This window comes from Juglans regia, chromosome 16 (assembly GCF_001411555.2).
Source record: "Juglans regia cultivar Chandler chromosome 16, Walnut 2.0, whole genome shotgun sequence".
NCBI lineage: Eukaryota > Viridiplantae > Streptophyta > Magnoliopsida > Fagales > Juglandaceae > Juglans > Juglans regia.
The window spans coordinates 19892733-19920555 of record NC_049916.1 but is presented as its reverse complement, the minus strand read 5'-3'; the positions used below and the strand labels follow the sequence as shown (position 1 = coordinate 19920555).

The 27823-nt window shown below is 31.9% G+C and overlaps 4 protein-coding genes across 4 annotated transcripts; 2 read left to right on the top strand and 2 right to left on the bottom strand.

Moving 5' to 3' along the window:
- The first annotated feature begins 4320 nt into the window (after positions 1-4320).
- On the top strand, positions 4321-8325 carry LOC109009247. The gene is made up of 5 exons (XM_018989664.2): positions 4321-4719; positions 4815-6085; positions 7031-7441; positions 7535-7764; positions 7862-8325. Exons 1-5 carry the CDS (start codon positions 4550-4552, stop codon positions 8111-8113), a joined length of 2334 nt encoding a protein of 777 aa, XP_018845209.1. The 5' UTR covers positions 4321-4549; the 3' UTR covers positions 8114-8325.
- A 2390-nt stretch (positions 8326-10715) lies between these two features.
- LOC109009252 (60S ribosomal protein L34-like) lies at positions 10716-15995 on the top strand. Its single transcript, XM_018989674.2, has 4 exons — positions 10716-11009; positions 11163-11242; positions 15402-15511; positions 15646-15995. Exons 1-4 carry the CDS (start codon positions 10931-10933, stop codon positions 15737-15739), a joined length of 363 nt encoding a protein of 120 aa, XP_018845219.1. The 5' UTR covers positions 10716-10930; the 3' UTR covers positions 15740-15995.
- A 315-nt stretch (positions 15996-16310) lies between these two features.
- LOC109009250 (glutathione S-transferase U10-like) lies at positions 16311-17221 on the bottom strand. Its single transcript, XM_018989668.2, has 2 exons — positions 16894-17221; positions 16311-16667 (listed from the first exon to the last, which is right to left on the bottom strand). The coding sequence occupies exons 1-2, from the start codon at positions 17212-17214 to the stop codon at positions 16311-16313; spliced, it is 678 nt and encodes a 225-aa protein (XP_018845213.2). The 5' UTR covers positions 17215-17221.
- An 8227-nt stretch (positions 17222-25448) lies between these two features.
- Positions 25449-26715, bottom strand: LOC109009248 (glutathione S-transferase U10-like). The gene is made up of 2 exons (XM_018989665.2): positions 26270-26715; positions 25449-26062 (listed from the first exon to the last, which is right to left on the bottom strand). Exons 1-2 carry the CDS (start codon positions 26648-26650, stop codon positions 25706-25708), a joined length of 738 nt encoding a protein of 245 aa, XP_018845210.1. The 5' UTR covers positions 26651-26715; the 3' UTR covers positions 25449-25705.
- Between the last annotated feature and the right edge of the window lie 1108 nt (positions 26716-27823).

The window sequence follows — 27823 nt, the reverse complement described above, 5'->3', positions numbered from 1 at the left end:
AAACACCTTTTGGCTTGAATATATTTATATATATATATATATTTTTTTTTTTTTAATAAATCACGTGACACTATATGATAATGCCATGTCAAAGAGTGTTATCATTTGAGCTAGATTTTAGATGGCTTAGTAGCATTACTCATATTTCTTTTTTCCTTAGAAATGAAATGCCTTTTCTTAACCATAAAATATTACAGGTAGGGTGTAAGTTACGCGGTAGACCGAAAAACTTGAACGGACTAAATGGTTTGGTCCAGTCCAGTTCATATATACCTTAGAATTACAGTTTTCGTTCTTGTCCAGAGGTGTAGTGTTTTCCTACTGGACTAGACCAACCAAAGTATATATACGTTTTTTAAAATAATTTTTATATATATTATTTTATATAGTAGTTATATAAGTTAATTATGTAATTTTCATCCAACCTATCACCATTAACCATATGTATTTGGAGTTTGGATGATATTATATTTTTTAATTTCATTTTCTCTATTTTTTGTTTTTAGTTTTATTACGATGATTGCTAATTCTCATGGATGGGCATGGATAAATTTTCTAAGCTATTTTTAAGTACAAAATGTGCAAATAAAGATAAATAGTTAATATTCAAATGTGTAAACAATGTGGACTTTTTTGTATTGATGGATCTAAAATAGTCAAAATGGTCAATTACACTTTACTCCCTTGAACTTTCACTCAATTCATAATGTATCTCCGAAATTAATAATTGCATCAAAGTGGACTCTCAAACTTTCAAAATTTCCCAATCCCCCATTTCTATCTACCATCAGCGTTAAATCTAACGGAAATTCACTGCATATACTGTTCATGTGCATAACATTCATTACAAATATGTAATTTTTATTTAATTTATTATCATTGACCATATAAAATATAAAATAATATATGCTATCAATTAATAATAAATCATAAATAATTAAATAATTTTTTTATTAATTTATATATGGTTAATGAATATCAAATAATTTCATTGTATATATAGATTATTCATACTTGCTTGCAACTTAAGTATAAAATAATTTTATATATGGTTAATGATTAATGATTTATTATTAACTGATAGCATATATTATTTTATATTTTATATGGTCAATGATAATAAATTAGATAAAAATTATATTTTTATAGTGAATTTTCGTTAAATTTGACATTACTTGTAGATGGAATGGGGGATTGAGAAATTTTGAACGTTTGAGAGTCCACTTTGATGCAATTATTAGTTTTGGAGGCACATTGTAAATTATGTAAAAGTTGGAGGGGGTAAAGTGTAATTAACCCTAGTCAAAATATACATTAGAAGTGATTTTAGACTTTTTGTATGCTTGCCCATTTTACACTGGCCATAAATGAATTGGACCAAATAGACCGACTAGACCGATAGCTAACGATCTAGTTCGATTCAGTTTATAAGGATAATCGGTCCAGTCTTAGTCCAAAATAAGGATGGACTGATTCCGAATTGGACCGAATCAATTATACTCTAGATGGAGGATTCACGTACAAAATTGCTATGATTTGAGCGCTTGGAAAAAAAAAGTGCTAATTTAAATTTTTTAATTTAGATTTTATAAATCCAGTATAAATGATGTGTAAAGCCTTGGTAAATAGTTACAATGAAAAGGTTATTGGGATGGAAAATGATTTACCTACAACACATTTTACGATATATTGTATAATAATATATTAAATGAGGGGTATTATTGTAAATTTATTTTATAAAATAAGATGATTTTACAAAAGATGATTTTACAATAATACCCCTCATTTAACATATTGTTGTATAATATATTATAAAATGTATTGTAGCAGTATCATTACTCGGTTGGGATTCTTGATTCTATATTGCGGACTTTAGATTTCTTACTTTCCTTTTGCACCCTTTCCATTCTTAAAGGGTAATGCGTTATGAGTTTTGCAAGGAAAAACGTCTTATAATTTTTTAGGAGGGATTTATTATTAAAGAATTAATTAAAAATATTATTTCTCTTTCTTGAATAACAATATTTTAATAAAAAATTGTATAAAAATTGTGATTGGATTGCGTGCATATCAAAGACTTGGACCAGAAATTTCATGGGTATTTTTATTTGGAGTAATAATATATATATATAATACATTTTTGTAATATATTTTATAATAATATTATAAAATAATAATATTTTTATAAGATGTTCATTTTCTTTTTGTTTGTTTTGTTTTGGTTCACATTCTTCTCTTTTCTTTCGGAAAAAAAACATCTCAGTTGTCACTTCATCACAAAGTCAGTAGTCGCACGTTATTCTGAAAGCGAAGGAGAAGGTAGCGGTGGACTTCATTGTCAACAGTAGTTAATTGCCGTATTTCATGTATGGGATTTGACACTGACACTCTTTAAGCTATGTTCAGTACCAAACGATCCATTACTTTCTTTCTTTTTCTTTTTTTTTTAAACCAGGTGAATATTTCGTATATTTAAATATATTTCGTTAAAAATTTATAAAATACTATTTCAATTTACAATAGGTTATTGGGATTCTTGATTCTATATTAATGTGAACTTTAGATTTCTTCTTTTCTTTTTCTCTATCTCTAATCTTAAGAGAGTAATGAGTTATAAATTGTTTAAACGTCGTATATTTTTTTTGAATAAGAATGATATTTATTATTATTAAGTTAATATTCTGATATAAATTTTATATTTATTATTATTCTTTAAGAAAATGTACTGTATATATTATTTAAAAATATTTTAATAAATAATTATACAAAAATTGTGGTTGGATTGCGTGCATATCAAAGACTTTAGAGCAGAAATTTCATGGGCATTTTTGTTTGTTTTGGTTTGGTTTGGCACGAAAGAAATGTAGATTTCATCACATTCTTTTCTTTTCTTTGGCAATAAAAACATCTCAGTTATCACTTCATCACAAAGACTGAGTCAGTCGTCACACGTTATTCTGAAGGAAAACACAATTTACTCCACAGAACTCGTCAAATTTGAAAGCGAAGGAGAAGGTACAGTGGTGGACTTCCTTGTCTATTTAATTGATGAGTAATGCTACATACAGTCGTGGAATGCGCAAACGCCGTGCAGTCGCTTTGAAAAAGAGTGGGGTTCACTATTAAAAAATTAATTTCTTTTCAGGTAGGTCCCTTATTTATTCACTTTTTTCAAAGCGACTGCACGGCGACTGCACGCTCACGACTGCAAGTATCATTTCTCTTAATTGATTGCCGTACTTCATGTATGGGATTTGACACTGACACTCTTTCACTCTGCCATTAGGATTGCCTCTCTTTCCCCTCCTCAATTTGACTAAGCTACGTTTGGTACCAAACGATCTATTACTTTTTTTAAAAAAAATTAAAAGCAGGTGAATTTTTCATATGTTTAGATATATTTCAATAAAAATTATAAAATATTATTATTTACATATCAATTTAAATCATTTGAGATCATCGTAATACTCAAACACAGCCTAAATCACCATCAAACAAGCGAAAAATTGGCAACATAGGCTACAATTACATGTAATGTACAATTGGTAAACATCATCGATTCACTTGGCATCTTCCATACTAATGTTAAATATAAGTTTTGGACATGTAAATGTAGACCTTTTGAAAAAAAGGGGATTTGTTGAAAACAACTCGTTCTTTTATAGTGAACTCAATTTGTTTTCAAACAACTTGCACCAAACTTGTATATCATGAATTCGTATTTAAAAGTAATGCTATATATATTTTTAGGGTGGGTAAGCCAAGCACATTCTATTAAAAAAATGAAAGTGTCCATTTTTAAAAAAATAAATTTTTTATGTGAGTCTCACAATTATTAACTTTTTCAAAAAGAGTGTGCGAGTATTATATTCACTATGACTGCAAATATCATTTATCCGTATTTAGCAATATTTAGATGTTGAGATGTTTTCATCTCATCTCAACACCACTCAAATACACATTTTTTAATTTTAAATTTTTTTAAATATACTAACCTCATACAAGTTCTTTATAAAAAATGAGTCTCACTAATAAATAATAATTTTTTTATATTTTTATTGATGAAGTTTATTTTTTTACAAGAATTTATTCAAAATTTATCTATCGAAGACTTGTCTAAATTATTTTTCTAAAAGTAATAACAATAACAGTAATAATAATAATAATAAATAAATAAATACCGACCGCCTGGTCCACCCAACAATACTTTGACTCTCGTGGGTCTGTCTCAGCTTTAGAACGTGTCATCGTTAAAAGTACAAACCATGTCATTGTTCTCTAAACCGAAATTCAAACCATTCATTTATTGCCCCCGATAAATCAAATCTTGGGTGAACTGAACGTTGATTTTCCTCCTCCAATCTCGTTCCTTTGGTCTCTCATTTTCCTTCCACCCTCCTCCCCGAATGTTCGCTCTCTGCAAGTGGGGCGGCCACTCTCTGCAGTGAAGTCTGATCGAGAAATTCTGTGCCCATGTCACTCGACAACTTTGCTTAGAATTTGAGGGAAAAGAAAATTAATAAAGAAGACTTCGAGGTTGATTGTAATTATGGTTCCCAAAAACTTTCTCACGCTTAAGGCTCATTTTGATTTGGCTACACAGCGTTTTATAAATGATTCTGCGTTCGGGAACACGATTCGGGTTATGGGTTCTGTATGGTTTTTTGTCTGCAACTACGTGCTCTCTGTTTTTGGATTACTTCTCAGATTCATATTCAGGTACGTTTTCGTTTTCATTCTTGTGTGTTGCATAGTTTATTTTTCATGCTTTTGATCATTAGTTAAGAAATGAGAGTTTTTCTTTCCTTTCTCAGATCTCAGGCAAATGATTTGGAAAACTTTCAACAGGATGATCAAAATGGTTCAAGTGATTCTCATATTGATGGATTCAGAGAAGAAGAGACAGGTTTTAGCTTACAGATAAGTAAAAGTGGCGACAAAAGCAATGGAGAAAGAGAGAGTTCCAACTCTGCCAGCTCTAGTAAGTATGTGTTCATGTCTGGGAAAGGTGTCAGTGGATTCTTGGAAGAACCAAAAACCATGAGCCTCGGTGTCCAAGAACTGTATGTGGCTTCCAATGAGTATAATGCTTGCACCGACAAAGATTTCCAAAAGCTCAATTCAGAGGAAGAGGCCGTTTATGGAGAAAAAGCAGAGAACCCTGTTGAAAACTTTAGTTCTGGAAAGACTGCAGAGAAAGCAGAAGAGGAAACATTCACTGAAAAAAGTGTCCCCGGGAGGGGAGAGAGGGATTGTACAGAAAGAAATGTTCTTAAGGATGATTCTGGGGACAAAGTCGAATCGGTTCGCGATGATTGCTCTGTACGATTTGGGTCGGAACCGGAGTCGATTAGTTCAAGTGGGTTGTCAATGAGCAGTCCCATGATTGAGTATGAGGTTTTGGGTTATAAAAACGTACGTGATGGATTGGAAACTGAAGCCCTTTTGGCCAATGATGGTGAAAAACTAAAAGGTGTTCAAGAAATCTCAACTAGTGACAATATCGACGAAGTTTCCAGCAGTGAAACTAGATTTTCAGGGACCGAAGAAATAGGTGCCATTGATTCATCACAAGGTTCTGATGAAGAATATATAGAATTTGAACCCCATCTGCAGAATTTAATCGGCTTGGAAGAGAGATCTTTGTTTGGGGGAGAGTCTGGAAAGGTTGAGAACAAAAATGAAGAGGAAGGTTTAGTCCAAGAAGAGTCGGAACCCGAAAATATTTTGGAAAAATCTGAAGGAACTAACTTTTGGGAGGAACCATCCGAATCAAGTTCTGACTACCAAAACGACTCGGGTTTCCTATGGGAGGAGGACGAGGATGTGCTAGAGCAGATGAAGATGGAACTGAGGAATCAGAGAACTGGCGGACTTCATACTATTTTAGAAGAAGAAGAAGAAGAAGAAGAAGAAGAAGCAGAGCCAGAGTCTGCAACCAAGGTTGAAGGTCTAAAGCCACTGAAGATTGATGAAAAGATCGAGTTCAAAGATCGAATGGAAGAGATCCAAAAGGTTTACAAGAGCTACTCTGACAAAACTCGAAAACTGGATATATTGAATAGCCAGACCATGCATGCAATTGGTGAGTTCTTGGTTTGGAAAAACTGTCCTAGTCTCTCTAGCACGTCTGAGTTAAGCAACATCTTTATTTACAATTTTTTTTTAATGATGTTTGTCATTTTTAATTATGTCATTTTTTTCAGTTTCATGCAAGTTCATGTAAAAAAATAGACTTCACGTTAAAAAAGGGTAAAAAAAAAAAAAAAAAAAAAATTTACTAATGAGAATCACTTTTTTACAAAGCTCTTATATATAAAGCTTAATAAAAATTTAAAATGTGTCAAATATTTAGCGAGTGTGACTGAAGATGAGATAGATGTATCAATATTACTTTTATCTGTATTAAAATCTTCAATCACACCTATATCATATTTAAGTGCCTGTATAGGTTAACTAAAAGTACGATATATCTGCCGAAAAGACTGTAAATGATTAAATTCAGATTTAATTTCGATTTTTACAGTAGTTGAACATACCGTTTTATATTCTTATGCTGAGGAGTAATCTTTTTTAAGGATTCCTTGAGAGAATTATTTTAGGTGGTGGGTCTCCGGCCATCATCATTACGTTTTACGCTAATGATCATGTGCATTAATGGCTCCATTCATAATTAGATTCAACGGCCACAACTATTGGCGAGTCCATATCCAAGCCTTTAATGTCATCTAACCCATCGGCCTTTCTCTTTCTCTTCGTCCTTTAGTTCTGCCAATCGGCCTTTAAAGGTATTATTTATGGCTAACCCAGTACTTCCAGATCTCTTTGGCTTTAGCCTTTAGTTCTACCAATCTTTTAAAGATATTATCATGCCCCACTTCCAGATCTTTGTGGTTCTTAAAGTATCCAATAGACAGACCTTCCAAATCAATTTTTGACCTAGAAAAGTTAATTTCGTGCCAATTATTTGAAAACTTATCATATTTCTCTAACTTTACTGATCTGCTGCTTCGTCATGGTCGATGTGCAGGATTTCTCCATCTGAAAGAACCACTTAAGTCAATTTCAATGCAAAAATCTGGAGCTTCAGCTGCTAAATCTCTTCCTTACAACATATGGCCGCGCAGAGCGCGAAGAGTCACTGCTGACCCGTTGCACAAAGTGAACGAAGAATTGCAAAGTGACTTGGAATTGGTTTATGTAGGACAGGTTTGCCTTTCATGGGAAATCCTCCATTGGCAGTATGGGAAAGCCCAAGAACTGCAGGAATACGATTCCCAAGGTCTTCATCGGTATAATCAAGTTGCAGGTGACTTTCAGCTGTTTCAAGTACTCTTGCAAAGGTTTATAGAGAACGAGCCATTTCAAGGCCCCAGAGTGCACAACTATGTCAGCAATCGATGCGTGCTTCGAAAACTTCTTCAAGTGCCAGTCATTAGAGGTAAGAGAAAACGCATCTCGCACCTCACCTCACCTCACCTCACCTCACCTCGAGTATAACTCTTCACGTAATCGAGTATATCTGCCTTGCCAGATGATTGCGTGAAGCATCGGAGGGTAACGAGGGAGGAGGAAGATCATGCAATTTCAAGTGGCATGATAGCAGAAATCATCGAGGAATCAAGGCGGATGTTTTGGCAATTTCTTCGTGCCGATAAAGATGCAGGGAATATGATCCCAAATGGTCCCCAGAAAAATCATGTCACTCTCCAAAATGATGCGGACTTGGCGTTCCTGATGCACATTCGAGCTGATCTTCAGAAGGTTTTCTGCTTTCCAAGTTTCAAGATACTGTCTGTTTTGACTTTTGGTTTATATTTCAAGATCTCAACCCTCCTAATTTTAATGTCTTTGCATGCAGAAGGAGAGAAAGCTCAAAGACATACAGAAAAGCGGAAATTGCATAGTAAAGAGGTTCCAAAAGCATCACAACGAGAAGTTGGATCATTCACTATTGTTTGCACAGGTTGAACTGAGGTTGGTTTCAAGAGTGCTGAATATGTCAAGATTAACAAGGAACCAATTAGTGTGGTGTCGTGAAAAACTAGACCAAATTAACATTGTTAGCAGAAAGATTCACGTGGAACCCTCGTTTTTGCTATTTCCATGTTGACATAGCACGCTCTGCCACGACATTAACTTGTTTCGAGCAGTGTGGCCAGTGTATGCGGCCAGTGTATGTAGATGCAAGATGGCCACGGATTTGTACAACAGATAAAAGCAAGTAGCATTGGGTTACATGCAAAAGATATTATAATGTAAACACACCGAAGTGTACTGCTGATTCACTGGGAAAGCTTTATCAAATACCCGGAATTTTTTTTTTTTTTTTTTCTTTTGCTCCTAACTTTTTGATGGAGACTTGGTGGCATGGTGGACTTCCAAAGTAAAGTTATTACTTAATTAGTATGATGTAGCCACAAAAAGATTATACAAAAGTAATTTCACAAATTGACATGATTTTATGTAGTCCGTTAAATTTATTTTATAATAAAAATAACTTTATAATCTGACGAACTTGTTACATCAATTTGTAGGATTACCTTTGTATAATTTATTTGAGGCTAGAGTATTTCCCTTACTTAATCTCTTAATTTAGATGTAGGTTGCAATTTCTTATCTCATAGACATAGGTTGCAAACACAACCATGCTTAGGGCTGCAAATGAACAGAACAACTCGTAGTTTGAACTTAGCTCGTGTATACTCAATTTGAACTCAATTAATTTAATAAATGAGATGCTTGTAAACATGAATATATGTTTGAATATTAAACGAGCAAAATTCGTATAAACTCGGTTCGACTTGGTTTAGACTCGTGAACAAAACTCGTATAAGCTCGGCTTGACTAGTTTGATCTCGTTTTGAAACTCGTAATATGTTTTATATATGTATGTGTTACATTTATTACATGTTAGTTATATCTTATATACTTAATTATATATTATTAAATTATTTATAATTTGTCTTATTTAATATATATATATATAAATATTATGTTCTCAAAATGTGCATAATAAGCCTACAACCCGATGGCAACCAAACGGTTTGGACCCAGTCCAACCTTATTTGCACGCCAACCCGATTCGTACCTTATGGGTTGGGTCCTTTTTTTTAAAAAAAAATAACTGATAGAAGATTAAAGAGCATCTAACGATCAAATTATAGCAGCTTCTCATCTCTTCCCCTATATCTGTCATTATGAAAAAGTCAACACTAAATCAATAATAGCACATCAAATAATTCAAGTTAACACAAAGTGGTTTAGTTTCTCTAATAAATGAATGAAAATGAAAAACATACCATCATGCAGACCATAAGCCTTGAGTTACTCTTTATCAATATAAGTAAAACTTGATTTTAGATCAAACTCTAAAAAAACACATGATGATTATTAAATAATATAAAAATAAACTACTTCACTACTATCTAGAGATGTTATGAGATATTCTTAATGTCTAAACTTGACCTTGGGATCTTAAATTATCTTTTCAATTTTAGTTTCTTAGACAACACGTGGCATAATTTACTGATATTGACATATTAACTAGGCTCAGTTTAGATTGAGAGGGGTTCTCAATTCAATCTATCTCATGTCATCTTATTATTATAATTTTTACACAAAATATAATAAATAATTTAACTTTTTCAAATCTTAAAATAATAATAATATTAAAAAATAATATTCTAACAATATTTTATTCAACTATTAATTTTCATTTCAACTCATCTTTTCTCAACTCCGCATCCAAACCTAACCTTAATATATTTTTAACCATATATATATACATATATAGAATAATTAAAAAAGGAGTAAAAGCTTTAGAAGAATTATGAATATAAAAATTAATTTGCCTAAAGATAAACCAATGAGACCATTTTAATATTTAATCCTATAAATTAAGTTATGGTTAAGGTAACATGCTCTCCATGTGCCCAAGGCATGTGGGATGGCAAAAAAGGGGAGGGTTTATTTTTTTTAGTTGAACCAAAAAAAAAAAAAAAGGTGATGAATGAGTATTTTGTACTAAATTTATGGTTGTGCAAAATATATTACATTTGCTTGCTTATAACTTAATGGTTTTTATCTTCTTCATATATAAGGTAAAATAATGTTGGCAATTGAGGTTAAATACACAAATTATATGTTTATTAAAACTAATTCAATTAATATTATAATTTTATTGAAACTAGTCATTAAATTTATATCTTATTTTCTTATATTCATGATATTAAATATTTAAATTATATTATATATAACTTTTAATATTTTTTATTAATATTAAAATAACCAATTTAAAATTATCATGATTTACTTAATTCAATTGAGTGAATAGATCTTTTCTTGAGTGACTAGTCAATTGTTTGAATAGGTTCTTCTCGAATTTCAAACTTGAGCCATTAATGGATAATGCTACTCTTATCGTTCTATTTTACCGCTCCATTCAATCGCTTTGATTTTTTAATTTTATTTTATTAGTAATTAAAAAAATATTTGTTAATAATATTATGATATTTTTTATTTTTTAAAAAGATTTTAAAATATTAAAAAATACATATATAAAAAAGAAAAAAAAAAAATCCTAAACCTAACGGTAGCTTCAGCCTTCATTAACGGTGCCTCATTAATTTCATTTTGATTCGCTAACAATGCAAATTGATACGGTGAAACGGGTCCAATTAGGACAGTATCATGATATCATCCATGGGTCCGAATCTCGGCCGTCAAACCCAGGCGAGAAACAAAGACAAACGACGGCATTCAGGATCTACTTGGAGCCGTTCGATCTAGGGCATAAACAGTCGAAACCCTCGATATAGTCTTCTCTATCTCATTCACGCAGGCTTAAGCCTCCTCTGCTATCGCCCAAAACCCCGGTGTAGAGAGAGAGAGAGAGAGAGAGAGAGAGAGAGCCCGGAACTTGTAAAAGATGGTTCAGCGTCTCACGTATCGCACGCGACACAGCTATGCTACCAAATCCAACCAGCACCGTGTCGTCAAAACCCCTGGTGAACCATTGAATCTCTGTTTCTTCCTTAGTTGTTTCTTTGTATTTATCTATGCAGTAGTAGGTTATGCAAACGATGTATTTATTCTGTGGTGTATGGGCGAGGCATTTGGTTTGAGATTTTGATTATTTGTTTGTTTTTTGGTTGTATTAGGAGGCAAACTAGTGTACCAGAGCACTAAGAAGAGGGCGAATGGCCCTAAGTGTCCCGTCACTGGAAAGAGAATCCAAGGGGTATTTCTCTTCTAGTTTCTTCAATGGGTTCTCATTTTTTAAGCTTTTATAAATGTTGAGATCTGAACCTGTCATTTTATATATTAATCTTTTTGTGGAGCTGGTGCCGCTTTGATATCTTTTTATGTCCAAATATAAAGCCTTTCTTTGGTGAAATCTGCGTAAAGCTGCTGTAATGTGTGAAAGCAGTTATCTTACTCGTCGAAGAAATGTGTGAAAACAGTGAACTGACTGGTCTTGCTGTTGAACATGAAAATGGTAGAACATTGATTGATCTCATTTTCAAATGATAGAAGATTGTAGATGGCAAGTCTCAGCATGATTGATCTTGCTGTTGAACATGAAAATAATAGAACTCTGATTGATATGGTAGGATGGATTGTAGATATTAAGTTTCAGCATGATTACCTACATATTGTTATCATGTAGGTGTATTAACTATTAATATGTTGGGGATTGAAAATGGTCTTTTTGCCAAACAGATCTAACATAGGGCCAAATTAATCTCGCTTTTGATCTGCCTCTCAAACATGTGTGGACATCTTGTTTTGCAAAGAAACACTAGTATACTTTGAACGTGGTGTGCAAAGTAGAGATGATTGGCTAGAGGCTAGAACAGGTGGAGATATATGCATGGATATCTCGAGTTTGCTCACCTGATTAGTTAAGACCTACAGATTTCTTATGCATGGCAGGCATTGACATTTGTGCAAGTTTCTTTGTCAATGTTGTTCTATGTCAGTGCCATAAATTGATGTAGCTGAATATAGATCAATAAACATATGAACAAAGATCAAGATACTAAATTGTCTAGATCTTCATGGGATCCTGCTAAAGGTTCATTTGTTACTCTTTAATCGGTTTTTCATATTTTTTAAGAAGAAAGTATAATTGACCTTGTACCCGTGTTGCTCAAAAGTTAGCTTACCTTTTTCTTTCTTTAGTTGTTTTAAGAGTTAACTTGGGGGAAAAGGCCTTTCAAATGTTGAAAGAAGGTGCATTTCATGTTCATTCAACAATGTCCTGATGGCTGTCCGCAGAAGCTGCTATTCTTTTGAAGGAGATTCGACTTTTTAAACAACTATCTAGGAAAAATAAATTTGAAATGCTGGTGGTGTTTATGTGCTGTGGTATGAGTCTACATATGCAATTAACCATTTTTTTTAAAGTTATGGAAACTTTTTCTTATATGTAAAAATGTTATTGAGCACTGAGGACCATTGTTTTTAATCTTGTACCGTACCGGCCAGTAGAGGTATCATATATATTTCGTACTGGCCCAAATACCAGCCGTACCAGCCTATATTTCGACCTGTATTGGCCTGTATTTCGGCCTTTAATTTGTTTTTCATTTTTTCAAATTACATGCTTATTTTTTGACCCCTAATTCATACTTAGGGCTGAGCAAAAATCCGACAATCCGACTCCGAATCCGACTCCGCTCCGACTCCGACAAGTCGGAGTCGGAGTTTTTTCCCTATTGGAAGTCGGAGTCTGAGTCATTGAAGAACCGACTCCGACTCCGCTCCGATCCGCCTCCAACTCGGTCCTCCGACTCCACCTCCGATTTTATACATATTTTATAAAAATGTGTTTTTCTATATATTAATCATTTAAAGTTTATACAATTATATCTTATATAGTTAGTTTAACTCAATAATATACTAGTTAAATAATATATTTATACTTTAATATATAGACTAAATTGACTAATAAATAATAATAGTTTAGTATATGACAATATGTAAATATCATATTATTACAAATTTACAATATTATTACCATGTTACATGTAAGTTGTAACACTAAATTACTAATGTATACATATAATAACATGTAATACTAAGGTATATATAATATACTATAAACACTAAGATGCATAATAACATCAACATGTAATACTAATGGATTAACACTAATCTATAAATTTAGAATAACACATAATACTAATGTATAATAACTAAAGTATTATTCATATAAATTTTATATAATAATATCTTGTATTAATTATATTTTTTGACTTAATAAATTCTCAACATATTCCTTTTGATAAATATATTAGTAATACTAAATATACATTAGTATATTAATTAGATTTATGTTCTAATACTAATACTATTAGTACTCCACTTTAAGTCTATATATAAATTACTATATAAATCACTATAGTATTAATTACTAATACTATATTACTATATGATACTATTAACTATAGTGATATACTAGTATTAATATACTAATACTATTAGTGATATAGTTAGTATAGTGATTTATACTAATAGTATTATATAGTTATACTAAATTAAAATCACTATAGCAAATACTAATACTATTATAGACTATAGTTATAACTTATAGTATTATACCTATACTAAATCACTATAACTTATACTAATATAGTTATGCTAAATCACTATAACTAATACTAATGTAGTTATACTAATCATTATAACTATATATAGTATTAATATCACTATTAGTATAATATATAGTATTAATAATAACTAATACTAATATAACTATTAGTATAACTAATATCACTACAAGTATAACTAATACTAATATTAATACTATTAGTGTATTACTAATATTTATATATATTAATATATATATCAAGTATAAGAGATTAGAGATTTAATATATATATAATATTAAATCACTAACATACTAATAGTATGATACTCTAGTATTAGTAATTATACTATAAGATATAGTAATAGACTAATAGTATAATATATTAATACTATATTATATATAAAATAGTAATACTATTTTTTGAATCTTCATTTCATATACAGTGCCTTTTTTTTAATATTCATATATAATAATATATATATATCATATATATATAATATAATTAAAAATAGGTTCATAGTAATTACAATAGTATACTATAGTAACTATACGGTGCCTTTTTTTTAATCTTCATTTCATATACGGTGCCTTTGTTTATTGTAGTGATTAGTTGGATGTAGATATGAAATCATGGATGATGGGAGTACATGTAAAAATAAGACTTTCTTTTTATTTTTAATTTTTGAATGTATGTTAGTATGTTACTTGTTTTATTTAGTTGTATTTTTTATTATAATCAAAAGTTTAATAAGTTTGGATTGTAATTTTGAGAAAATTGAAATTTGAAAGCTCACAATTTTTTTTTAAAAAAAGTAGGTCAAATATGAAGTTAAAAAAAAATTAAAAAAAAATCAAAAAATCCGACTCCACTCCGACAAGTCGGAGTCGGAGGCAGAGCGGATTCTCTACATGTCGGAGTCGGAGGTCGGAGTCAGAGTCGGAGGTTGGGCCCTCCGACTCCGAAACTGTCGGTGCTCAGTCCTATTCATACTAGGCTATTTATAATTTATATATATGTATTTATATATAATTTATTTATATATAGACTATTATTTTGGAATCTAATTTATTCATATGTCGACTATTCCGAAATGGTACACAAAACAGTACCGGTACCGAAACATTTTGTTCCAATGCTTTGACCGGTACGGCATCTGGTACGGTATTCAAAATATTGATGAGGACCCCTTAATATGGCGACTTTGTTGATTTCTCTTCACAATAATGACGAGACATTTGCGAAGATTAGGACTTTCAGCTATTAATGGCCGGATATTTAAGCTGTTTTTATCTTTTGATATAAGGTGTCAATCTCATGTAAACATCTGAATAGGACAAGTCCAAATTGGAAACATATAAACCTCATAGAATTTTACGGAGAATTCTGCTCTTATCTCTCTTATATAGACAGAATAGACAGTACCAAACCAGAATCATATCATTGGATTCTTTAGTTTTGAGGTTTACCTGTTCCAGCATTATCTTTGGGCTTGGGACTGGAAAATTGTGTAACATCCCATCTATCTCGAGGGACTACCATCCTTTTTTTCCATTTGTTTTCATGTGTCACCCAATGATGAGTGGGAATGTTAAGATTTGCCTTATGTCAAGATACATTGAAGTCTAGAATGTTAGTTTGATAACTTCAAAATTCAATACGTGAGCAAGGTTCTTGTTTTGGAAATATTATTGATTGAGGTTGTTATATTGCAGTTATGGCTATAATGTGTGATACTTCATGTCGTATCCTCCTGAATTATTAGTTTACTTTCAGCTATGATACAAATGTTGGCTGTGTTTGCAGATTCCTCATTTGAGACCTGCTGAATATAAGAGGTCTAGGTTATCTAGGAACCGGAGGACTGTTAACAGAGCTTATGGTGGGGTACTTTCTGGAGGTGCTGTCAGAGAAAGGTTTGTTCTTATTAGACCCTAGAATCGACCCTCTCTCACCATTTTCTTTGGTTTGCATGATGGTTGTTTTAAATGAGCATCCTAAAAGTTGCGACGGAGTATATCCTTTTTTTTTTTTTCCAAATCTTTTGTAGGATCATCCGAGCCTTTTTGGTGGAAGAGCAAAAGATTGTGAAGAAGGTATTGAAGATTCAGAAGGCAAAAGAAAAGCAAGTCTCAAAGAGTTAAGATATAAAGTTTAGCGTGTTTCAAGCAGCTATAGCATAATTTTGGCTGTGGCAGAGTGGCGAACTATGGAGAAGTAATTTGAGGTTTTCCGATTTGGATCTTTTGCATTTTTCTTTGGTTGGTTTAATGCAAGTACTCCCATTTTGTCGACAAATCCACTATTCTAAGATTTTGTTTGGTACAATGTGATCTCATATTAGTTTTCTACTCTTAATGTCCGGCTGAGATTTTTCATACAGTTACTTATTATTTACAATTCATGGTTTTCAATCACTTCAACCTGATGACTTCCTCCATGACACGCCCCAATCTTTAATCCAAACGCCAGCATGCTCTACTTTTAATAATAGATTCTAACACAAACTATATAACCTACAATATAAGTAAGATGCCAGCGAAGCATTTTTGTTTGTAATACATACTCCATTTCTTTCTGAGAAAAAGATGAGAAAAGAAAACAAATCAATCCACTCGACTTTATTTATACAGCTATTAGTCGATAATATCAAAGAACATGAATCTAGTAGGTTAATTCAATAATAGTTGTAATAGGGCCGTCCACAGATCAAACTCAAGCAGACTGGAAATACTTTTGTCTCATCTTGGCGACCAGCTTATCATGAGGTGGGAGCATCCGTTTCATCAATGGGTGGTTCTTTAGAGCAGTTACCCACGACCAAAATGTTGGGTTCGTTTCAGGGCTAAAAATCACTCCTGCCACTTCATGAGAAGCTTCGTAGTTGCAAGCACTCGAACCCACAACAATATCGAGAAATCCCAAGTTCTTACCGTCAAAACAAGGAAATTCTGCAGGTAAATCCTTTTTGACACCATCCTCAAACACCTTAAGCACCTCGCCGAAATCTTTGATTGCTCGTTCCCTCTCTTCGCCTCTTGACATCATGATCTGTGTGGCACTTGCCTTCAACTGCTAAATATAAGAAAGTCATTAGCGTTTATTCATAGAACCAAAGAGAGGGAGGGGTCACAAATTTGAACAAATCAATAGCTTAAGCTAGAGTAATACTATATTCTTCGTCATAGATTTTATTATTATTGATCACATATGGTGATATAACGCGTTTCAAGTGGTTTAATAAGTTAACCGTTTAAATAGATAAAACCCATCATTTCTCTCGTTATGATATACCCACCTTCTGATCATAGAAGTTGGCCCAAAAGCGAAGTTTGGCCCTTAGGTAAGGATCCTCTGGCAGTAGTTTTGGTCCATGTTTCCAGCAATCATCGATGTACTCGAGAATAACAAGTGACTCGGCAATGGATTTTCCATTGTGAACAAGGACAGGTACTTTCTTGTGAACAGGATTGTAGTGCAGAAGTGACTCACTCTTATTTGCCAAATCTTCCTCTACATACTCATAAGGTATGCCCTTGAGTGCAAGGGCTATCTCAACTCTCTTGCAGTAGGAGCTGCCCCATATCCCAAACACCACAACTTGGCTTTGTTTTTCCATTGTTGTCTCTGCGTCTCTAAGTTGGTGTAATGCAGAGCTTCCATGCAGTTTAAGGCATTTTATAGAGCTCCATCTATGGGATTTCTTGCGTTGGCTTTTGGTGTTTGGTGAGAGTCAGCCTCAGGTTTAGTCAATGGTCATAAAGCCCAATCGGTTATAAAATTGAAGATAATATTAACAATTTGCAAGAGGAAGACTAGAGTTTGGCGTGAGAAGAAGTTTAACTAATCGTGATTTTTTTAGAGTAAATTTGATGAAAAGGTGCATACAAGCAAACCTTGGCTTTCTTGGCTCATGAATTAGGTCAGCTGCAACCAGCCCCTTGCAATTTTTCTTTTATTTCGAAGATTTTAGATATTTTTTTAAACTAATTTTTGTTTTTGATTTACTATCATGTATTGTGATTCATGGACATCAATCGTGGTTAAATATGACGTACATGTGGTAGCTCTTATTGGCAACGAGTTGGTAGCTCTCTCCAGGATGAGTTCTCTCCTCTCTCCCTAGTGAGTTAACTGTTAAACCCCTCAAGTTAGTTCCATGAAGATTTAGTTCTTGTAACTAAACCAGAACCAATTCTGTTTCATCTTCCTCTACACAAATACCACCTACATTTACACCAAACCATCACAATATCCTCGTAACAAACATTAAACCCTCGTCTCTCATCCGAAACAAAATACCTCAACCTCCTCCGAAACAACTACCAATTTCTACACCTACGTCTAAGGGTATAAAAAAAAAAAAATCGGAGAACCGGTTTACCAGACTGGACCGAACTGGTGGGTTTAGTCTGGTACCGAATTTAGTTCGGTCCAGTACCGATTTTATTTTTCTTAAAACCGGTCAAAATTGATCCGGTTCCGATTTTTTTTTTCTAAAACCGGATCGGATCGGACCGAACCAGACCGATTCATATATATATTATAATTTTTTATATTGTATATAATTTTTATATATAATATATAATTATATATAAAATAGTTTTGTATTATATGATAAATTATTAATTAATATAATATTAATTATTAAAATCTTATATCACTATAGTGCGTATTAATAATTATACTAATACTATATCACTATATATTATAATATCCTACAATATATTATCACTATAGTATTGTATACTATAATATACTGTTATATATATATTATATAATATATAATAGAGAATATCTTTTCAACGGTCATGCTGTTATTAGGCTGAAAATAGTCTTCAATAATTTTATGCCACGTAGCCTATCTATAGATTAATAAATGGATGTGCGGCACACAGTTAAAAAAACCCATGGACTATCTAAACCTGCAACCAGAAACAGAGGTTGTTGCATATCTATCAGATCATGCTCTGATCGGCCGGATCATTTCATCCAAACCTCTTAACAAGCATGCACTGCATGCAACACACAAGGCAGCCTGGAGCTTCGTCTTAGGGCTCACCATAGAAGACCTGAATGTAAATACCTTCCTCTTCATGTTTCCAACACCAAATGAGTGATGGAGCAGCGGCCCTCGGATATTAAGGGCTTCCACATGCTGGTACATGGGTGGCCTCTTGGCTTGAGCCTACAAGAAATTGATTTAAAAATGTCTATTGTCTGGGTGCAAATACATGGACTTCCGCTGGAATTTATTATTGAGATTATAAAAATCCCTTTCACTCAAATTGATTTCCATAGTTTGGATGATAAACTCATATGGATTCATCATTCTTTAGGGAGATTCTCACTAAAATCTGCTTATGCAGCTATTACTATGAATCCCAACATTCTTCATGAGCAGTCCAATATTTGGAAAAAAACTTTGAAAAATCAAGATACAAGATAGACATAAGCTTCTCTGTTGGAAAATTCTGAGCAACATTATACCCACAAAAACCTTGTTGAAAAGATTTCTCCCTCTGAATGATGAGGAATCTTACTATCCTATTTCCAACAGTGAAGTAACACAAACTCACTTGTTTTTGTCATGTACTTTCACGAGAATCCTTTGGAGACACTCCCCTTCGCCTTTGAATATTTCCTGTTTTGCAAACAATGAAATTAGCCATTGGATAGAATGCATTATTTCCCCCTCAAAGAGACTCAACATCCCAAGCAGCTAGTGAAGAACATCATTTCCAAATCTTTGCCATTAATGCTATGGACATCATTTGGTTCTTAATGAACAAGATTATTCATGAGTCTTTTACCCCAAACACTGAAAGTTTTGTTTCTAGTACTTTAAAAATTTATAAGGAACACTGTAATGCATGAGACAATAAACAACTGAATGAAAGCCATAATTGGAGAGCTACACCTAGAGATCATTACATTCTATCATTTGATGTAGCTATAAGAAACACAGGCAGCACAACAACAGCAATATGCAGATCAGAGTATGGCTCCCTAATTCCTGTCATAACAAAGTTCATCCAAAATCATAATCCAAATCAGGGTGAAGCCACTGCAATGTACATAGGAATTCCTGAAGCAAAGGTGAAGCAAGTCAAGAAACTTATTATTGTATGAGACTCTCTAGTTGTATTGCAAGTTGTGAATGACCCTGATAAAAATTCAAATTTGACTATTCAACCTCTAATCAATGACATCATAAGCATGTTGCAATCCTTTAAAAGTGGCAAACTAGGAAAATACATTGAGACTTAAATCGATACGTGCATTCTATTGCACAATAGGCAGCTTCCATGAATATCCATGGAAGCATTCCCCTAATCTCTATTTCCCCTTGGTCTGTTAGATTTTCACAGTGGTAAAAACCCTCCTGTTAATATGTAACTCTTAAACATCCTCTAATGACTCTGTAGCTTGAACTTCCTTTAATGAATGAACCTTGTTGAGAAAAAAAAAAAAGATGCAGGCTTTGGTTTTAAAGAAAAAAACCACATGGCGGGATTTTTGTTAACAAGTTTTGACGTCGCATCTATAATAAAAAGATTAAAATGACTGAAATTATGAGTACAAAATAAAAAGGTTCATTTTTAAAAGTAAGAAACTATCCGTCTAAAAATCAAACCACATGAACTATTTTAATATATAATATTTATCTTAATTATTATTTGTTCCAAGAAAATTAAAAATAGATATATAGGTGCAATTCTCAATGGTGAAGTAGTACTCCTCATGCATATGTAATCTACTACTTATCCTTTAATACTTGTCCTCTAAATATTGTCGAAAGATTCACTTATCAAATCAAACACAAAAAGTAATTAAGAATGGGATTAACTCAATTTTAAGCCAAAAATAAAATAATTCATATATATATATATATATATAGTAAAGGACAAACACGTGCATTGCACGTGTGCCCAATTGTGAAAATATAAAAAATATTTTTAAAAATAACATTTATGAAATCTAAAAATATGTAATAATAAAAAGTAGGTTAATATATATAATTATAAAATGTAATAGTTTTGTCTATATTTTAACACAAATTCAATTGAACACAAATTCATCATACCTGAAATTCTCCATTATCAAGAGCTGAGTGATTTCCTTGTAAAGCTATTCATTAAATGTGACAAAAACTTTCAAATCCTTTACTAATATATCCACAGTCTTGGAACGATCATGCCTATCAAAATTTAAACAATCTCATTCACATGCTATATGCCACAGAATCTCCAAAGACAAACAATCACTTCTCATAAAACCGACACTTAGATAATTAATAACCTAAAACTTGGAAGGTTACTTATCCAATGCCTCAAGATACTTTTGCTTCCTTATCTCAAAAAAGATTTTCATTGAGTACCAATTGTCGTCCACTTTTGTGAACCCAGAAAGGTACTTCTCAACCTTCTCTAGTTACAAGTGGATCCTTTAAAGATTTATGTCAACAAACATAATTTCAGTCACTAATGAAATCTAAAGAACAAAAAATAGAATATCTAATGCATATTGGAATCATTGAAAAGCTAAGAATACACTACACTTACTAACAAATATTTCACATTTTTTCATCCACATTTTCTACCACCTAAAATGTTTCAGTATTCACCATTGAATTATCATTTTGACATAAACGTGCGCATAGTAGCAAAAATGTGCTTAAAGTCTCAACTACAAGTAGCACCAAACTACTCAGGCACATAACATACATCTATATTCTTTAAACAATGACTTAAACAACATAGCTCTGATGACCATAGCTGGTCTATAGTGGTTTCAACTGAGAGCTGCTTCCGCTCTATAGCCAAAGCAAGCCACTGTCTAGAATTCAATTAATTATATAGTTATCCATTAATTGACTGAGACCCATCTAATATATTCAGAATTTGATGTAACATAGACCATATAGTAATTATTTATATTTAAAGCAAGAAAAAGAAACATTTATTTTTAAAAAAAATCTCTAAACGGGGCTTTAAATTAACTATTCTAAATATGACATATGAATAAACAAAATAAATATTACAAAATAAATATAAAAAACATACTTCAAATAAAAGTGATAAAAAATACCTCAAAGTAGAGGAGAAATAAATGAACGGTAGGAATAGCACATATGAGCAGTCAGTGAAATGTCATAGAGCAAGATAAGTACATAAACAGCTGATTCATGACAAATAATATATATAGAAACAAAACATAATAAAATTAGTCCAATTGGTAAATCATAAGAAACAAAAAATAATTAAATTATAAATCATATTTATTGAATGAGGCCATAATAAAATATTAAGAGTGAGAACATATATAATCAATAACATGGGTATTTATAAAATTAGAAATTAAACAGAATATAATACAGTGGAAGATAGAATTTGTTATTAATGGTCTTATTAATAATAACATTAATAACCTCATAAATATAGAATTCTTTGATAATATAAAATATAATATTCAATAATTATTAATAGATTTCAAGTATAATATCCAATAATATATAAATTTTCATCAACTATAACATGTGGAGTATAGTTTGTCACACGGACCGTAGCCCAAAAATATTTTTCATCAACTATAACATGTGGGATATAAATTATTTTCGTCCTCCCTCTCATTGCTGACACCCTTTTTCTCCTCCCTCATCTCTCCTCTCTCTCTCTCTTTTGCTTTTGCCTCCACTCTCATTCCTCTTTCTTTCTCTCATTATCTCGCTTCTACTCTCAGACGCATCAACCGCAACACCAACACAACAGCTCCGTTTTGCACAGCCTGACTCCATATCACCCAGCCAAGAAAAAATAATTTTTTTCTTCGTGCAACAGAGATGATGAACATCGCATCCATTACTTCCCATTCTCCATGCTTAAAACTTTTTTTGTTTGTTTAGATTTACGTTTATAAATCTAAAGAGATTTACACGCTTTACTATAGATCTGAGGAATTTTTTCTTCAGATCTATAGTTTTATATATTTCTCATTTTTTCTGTAGATGTAAATTTTATTCTGTACTAATTTTTATTTTCTAGATCTGCAAAAGATTTTATTTTCGTTGCTGCTGTCTGTCTAGTGTTTTTCTTATGATTTCTTCAACTACTTATATAGTGATTTATTGTGCTGGTATTTTCATTGAAGTTTTTTTTTCCTTACTTCACAAGTCCAAGGTTTTTTTTTTGCACAACTGTAATTTTTGTTGCTTTTATTTTTCTTTCTGTAAATTTGTTGTTAATCTCATCTCTGCTTCGTTATACATTTTTTTTTTTATATCAATTTTTTCATTGATATTAAGCACAGTGATTTGATTGTCATTTGAGGTTCTATGCAAGCTCTTTGTTTGGAAAAATTTTCTTGTTTCAATCCTTATTCATCTAGACGTGTATTATATGGTTTGGAATATTTCTTTCTCATATTTGTTCTGGTCTGATCTGAGACTATATCGAGGTGGTAAATTTTTGCGATCTATGATCTTTTTTCTGTTAGTATGAGTTTTCTTTCGAGTTTAACGAATCTATGTACAAATGTATTACATGTTTTGATTTTTATTTATTTATCTAAGGATCTCACTTTTATTTTATTTTTTTCTAGATAAAGGAGATAGAAACAGCACTACAATGAAAAATGGAGAACCTGATCAGATTCAGTCATCTCTTTCTCAACTAAATTTATTTTTCTAAATCCAAATATTCAGGTAACTTTTTATTGTTGTTCTTTTGTTTCGGTTTATTTCTAACAATTAAGTATTGCATATAGAAATACATAACTGAAGTAATAGTCATAAATATTTACCAAATAATCAACATAAAATTCATACTTGTGAAATTGGAGAGCTAAGAGGCAAATTTAGAATCTAGAAGCGAAGAAACAGATTTGGGAGGAAATAAAGAGATGGAAATCACTCTTATACCAAGCGGCAGGCGGTTGAAGCGGTGAAAAACAGAGAAAACAAAATAGAATCTGATAAGAGCAAAACAATAGAAAATAAAAGAAGCGGTAGAAGCAGTGGGAAAAAGAAATCAGAGATAAGATGAAAACACAGGAATTCTGAAAGCGGTGGAAGAGGGCAGTTAAAGATAACGACAGAAAAAAAAAAGGTCCAAAGTGAAAAACAAAACAAGAACCTTGGAGAAGTCAAGGACAAAGCAGGAAAAGATATAGAAAATGAAGGGCAAAATCAGAAAACAACATGTTAGACAACAGCTGCCTGCTTCAAAAGCAGGGACGAAATTGGTATAAATGTTAGGACTGAAGGACATAAACGGCAAACAAAAACAAAAGCAGGGGCGAAATCGATATAAATGTTAGAACTGAGGGACAGAAACGGGAAAGAAATATGAAACGAAGGACAAAAGTTGGAAATAAAAGATGGACGACACCTTCTTCCTTATTGACGCTTATTATATATAAGATATATAATATACACTCGTCGCTACCATTGATGCTTATTGGAAATACGTAGAGTACTGATGATCTCTATTGATATCGTTGTGAACATAATTGTTTGATATAAGCATCATGATTAAACCATCATCACTAATGATTACCTTACCATAACAAAGCATAGAAAGGTTTTGAAAAAACTTGATTTGGAAAAGGAAATATAAATTAATAGACAAGAAACTGTAAACCCTCCATAATAGAACAACAAACAGCAACATCGAACCCAGATTTAAGACTGTGTAGGGATGTACCCAAAAGGAGTTATTGTGGCAAACTTTCACTATCTGATAATTAATTTCAATTTGCACTACAAACACAACATGTTTTGCGGATCGTAATGATTAGGCCAAACCCGAAAATTACAAATTGTAAAGCAAAAATGGTGTTCTGGGGTGCAAATGTCAGTAGTGTTTGGATACTGATATGATCTCAGATGATCTGAATTTATCTATAAATAGTAGAATTTAGTGAATCCCATTGAGATGTATGTGAATGTAAATAGGTTAAATTATGTGTTTAAATGTATGAAATATATTAAGATATGAGTAAATAGGTTGATCAAATGAGTTTAACTTTTGATGAGAAGTTGAAAAAGTAGTAGGCCTAGTCTATAATTGATTTGAGATAAATTAATGTAATCTTGACATCTAAACATAGCTAACCAATCAATGTGATAGGGTCACTTTATAAAAAAACACTAACCTCTTTGAATTTCTCATTTGATTTGAGTTTTAAATTTTACATAAATTTATTCCATTTAAAATAAAGTTTTTAAAACATAGTGTTTGTCAAAAAATAATTTATCCAAATTGTAATGATTCTCAATTATAAAAGAACTTAAAGACTCTACAGCATCAATTAAATAAGAAAAATTCTACTTAGAATCCCACACACTACACACCATATTTATTATTATTATTTTTTCTCTTACCAAATGTGTGGTGTATGGATGATGAGTAGAAGAATTCAATTAGTTTAAGAAGATTAAAATTAAAAAAAAAAAGTAAAAAACGTACAATTAAAAAAAATAAATAAATTAAGTGTAGTATGTGGGGGATGATGAGTAGCAAAACTCATTAAATAATGTCCTACAATATTATAAATAAGATGCAACTAGACATTTTAGTACGAAAAATAAGAGAAATGATATTTACAGTCCTAGAATATGTAGTTCCTATGTATTTTATTTGAAAAATAGGATAAATATGAAATCCACATGAAAAAATTATTTTTTTAATGGTGGTCCTCACTTTTTTTTCAAAAAGAGTATGTGGGAGTGCACACTCCAAAATTGTATATAGCATTACCCGGAAAATAATATTTGTAGTTTTAAGGTATACATACCTTTGCACACTACTTCTGAAAAAAATAGATAAATTTAGAACTTAACTGAAAAAATTATTTTTTAATGATGGACCCGACTTGATTTCAAAGAGAATACAAGACTTACACACCCTATAACTATATCTAAAACTATATCCAGCATTTCGCTTTTAGCATCTAATACGCACTCCATTTTTTTTCTAAATACAAAAAAATGAAAGGAAGAGGAAGCCAATCGAAACGACTTTATTTATAGGCCATTCGTCGATAGTACCAAAGAACACAAATCTTGGTTTATTCAATAAGATCTCTGAAAGGCAGCACAAGGATCAAACTCAAGCAGACTGGAAATACTTCTGTCTCATCATGGCAACCAGCTTGTCATGAGGTGGGAGCATCTCTTTCATCAACGGCTGCTTCTTTAGAGCAGTCACCCACGACCAAAATGTTGGGTTCGTTTCAGGGCTAAAAATCACTGTTACCACTTCATGAAAAGCTTCGTAGTTGCAAGCAGTCGCGCCCACAACAATATCGAGAAATCCCAAGTTCTTGCCGTCAAAACAAGGAAATTCTGCAGGAAAATCCTTTTTGACTCCATCCTCAAACACCTTAAGCACCTCGCTAAAATCTTTGATTGCTCGTTCTCTCTCTTCGCCTCTTGACATGATGATCTGTAAGGAACTTGCCAAAAACTGCAAAATATAAGAAAGTCATTAGCGTTTATTCATAGAGCCACATAGAGGGAGGGATCACAAATTTGGACAAATCAATAGCTTAAGAGAGTAATACTATATTCTTCGTATTAGATTTTATTATCTTTGGTCACACATGGTGATATGACGAGTTTCAAGTGGTTTAATAAGGTAAGATAACATTTCTCTTGTTATGATATACCCCACCTTTTGATCATAGAAGTTGGCCCAAAAGCGAAGTTTGGCCCTCAGGTAAGGATCCTCTGGCAGTAGTTTTGGTGCCTGTTTCCAGCAATCATCGATGTACTCGAGAATAACAAGTGACTCGGCAATGGATTTCCCATTATGAACAAGAACAGGTACCTTCTTGTGAACAGGATTGTGGTACAGAAGCGACTCGCTCTTATTTGTCAGATCTTCCTCTACATACTCGTAAGGTATGCCCTTGAGTGCAAGGGCTATCTCAACTCTCTTGCAGTAGCCGCTTGCCCATGTCCCAAACAACACAACCTCATTTTGTTTATCCATTGTTGTCTCTATCTCTATGTTGGTGTAATGCATATCTAGCTGCCATGCAGTTTGAGGCATTTATAGAACAGCTCCATCTGTGGGATTTCTTGCGTTGGCTTTTGGTGTTTGGTGACAGTCATCCTCTGGTTTAGTCAATGGTCATAAAGTCCTCTCGATTATAAAATTGCTGATAATATTAACAATTTGTAAGAGGGAGACTAGAGTTTAGCTTGGAGAAGAAGTTTAACTCGGCCCCACACGCATCCTCGTCCCTTTCAAGTTTCTAGTCTGAAATCAAGGCAGTAGTACCGCATCTACGTTATATTGGTTAGGATTTTGAGTTGAGGTGGGATAAGATAATTTTATATAAAAATTAAAAATTAAAAAATATATTATTAATATATTATTTTTTAATAATATTATTATTTTAAGATTTAAAAAAATTAAATTATTTATTATATTTTATATAAAAATTTTAAAAAATTATAATGATAAAATTAAATTAAATATTTTTACTATTTAAACGGATCTAAAGTTCCCTTTCGTTTCCCCAATTACTTTTGCCAATTAAAAAGGCAAGCATTGATACTCTCAACTTTAGTCGTTTCCCCAATAAAAAATGCTACTCTCACAATTTCTTGGGTTTCAATTAGGTTCTGATAATTTTTATTTAGTAATTAAAAAAGTATTTTTTTAATAATATTATAATTTAAAAAAAATGTTTAAAAGTATTAAAAAAAAGGGAAAGAAAAAATAAAATAAAATTTTTTTGCTCGGTGGGTGGAGCACTGCTCTTCCCCAATTCCACGTCACTTCTTCTATTATCCAGTCCGGTGTTTTATGACCAAAAGAAAAAAATTAAAAAAAAAAGTATATGTTAAACAGTTGCTGATTCTCTTCCTGCATTTTTTTTTTTAAAGAATTTAGTTATTCTTCGTCTTCGTACATCATATATATATATTTTTTTAAACTAATTAAATTATTCTACTCATAATCTATATATCACACATTTAATTAAAAAAAATAAAAAAAATGATATATACTATATAGAGATGATGAATATAATTTTTATTTTTTAAATAAACACAGTTAAAAGATTTCTAGGATACAAATTGTGATGCCCATCTTGAAATAATATTAAAATATACTATTATAACAATATTTTAATTTTATAATATTTTAATTTAATTTTTTCTCTCTCTATTTTCAAAACTTTACAAAACACTATAATTCAAATTAATTCACTATTAT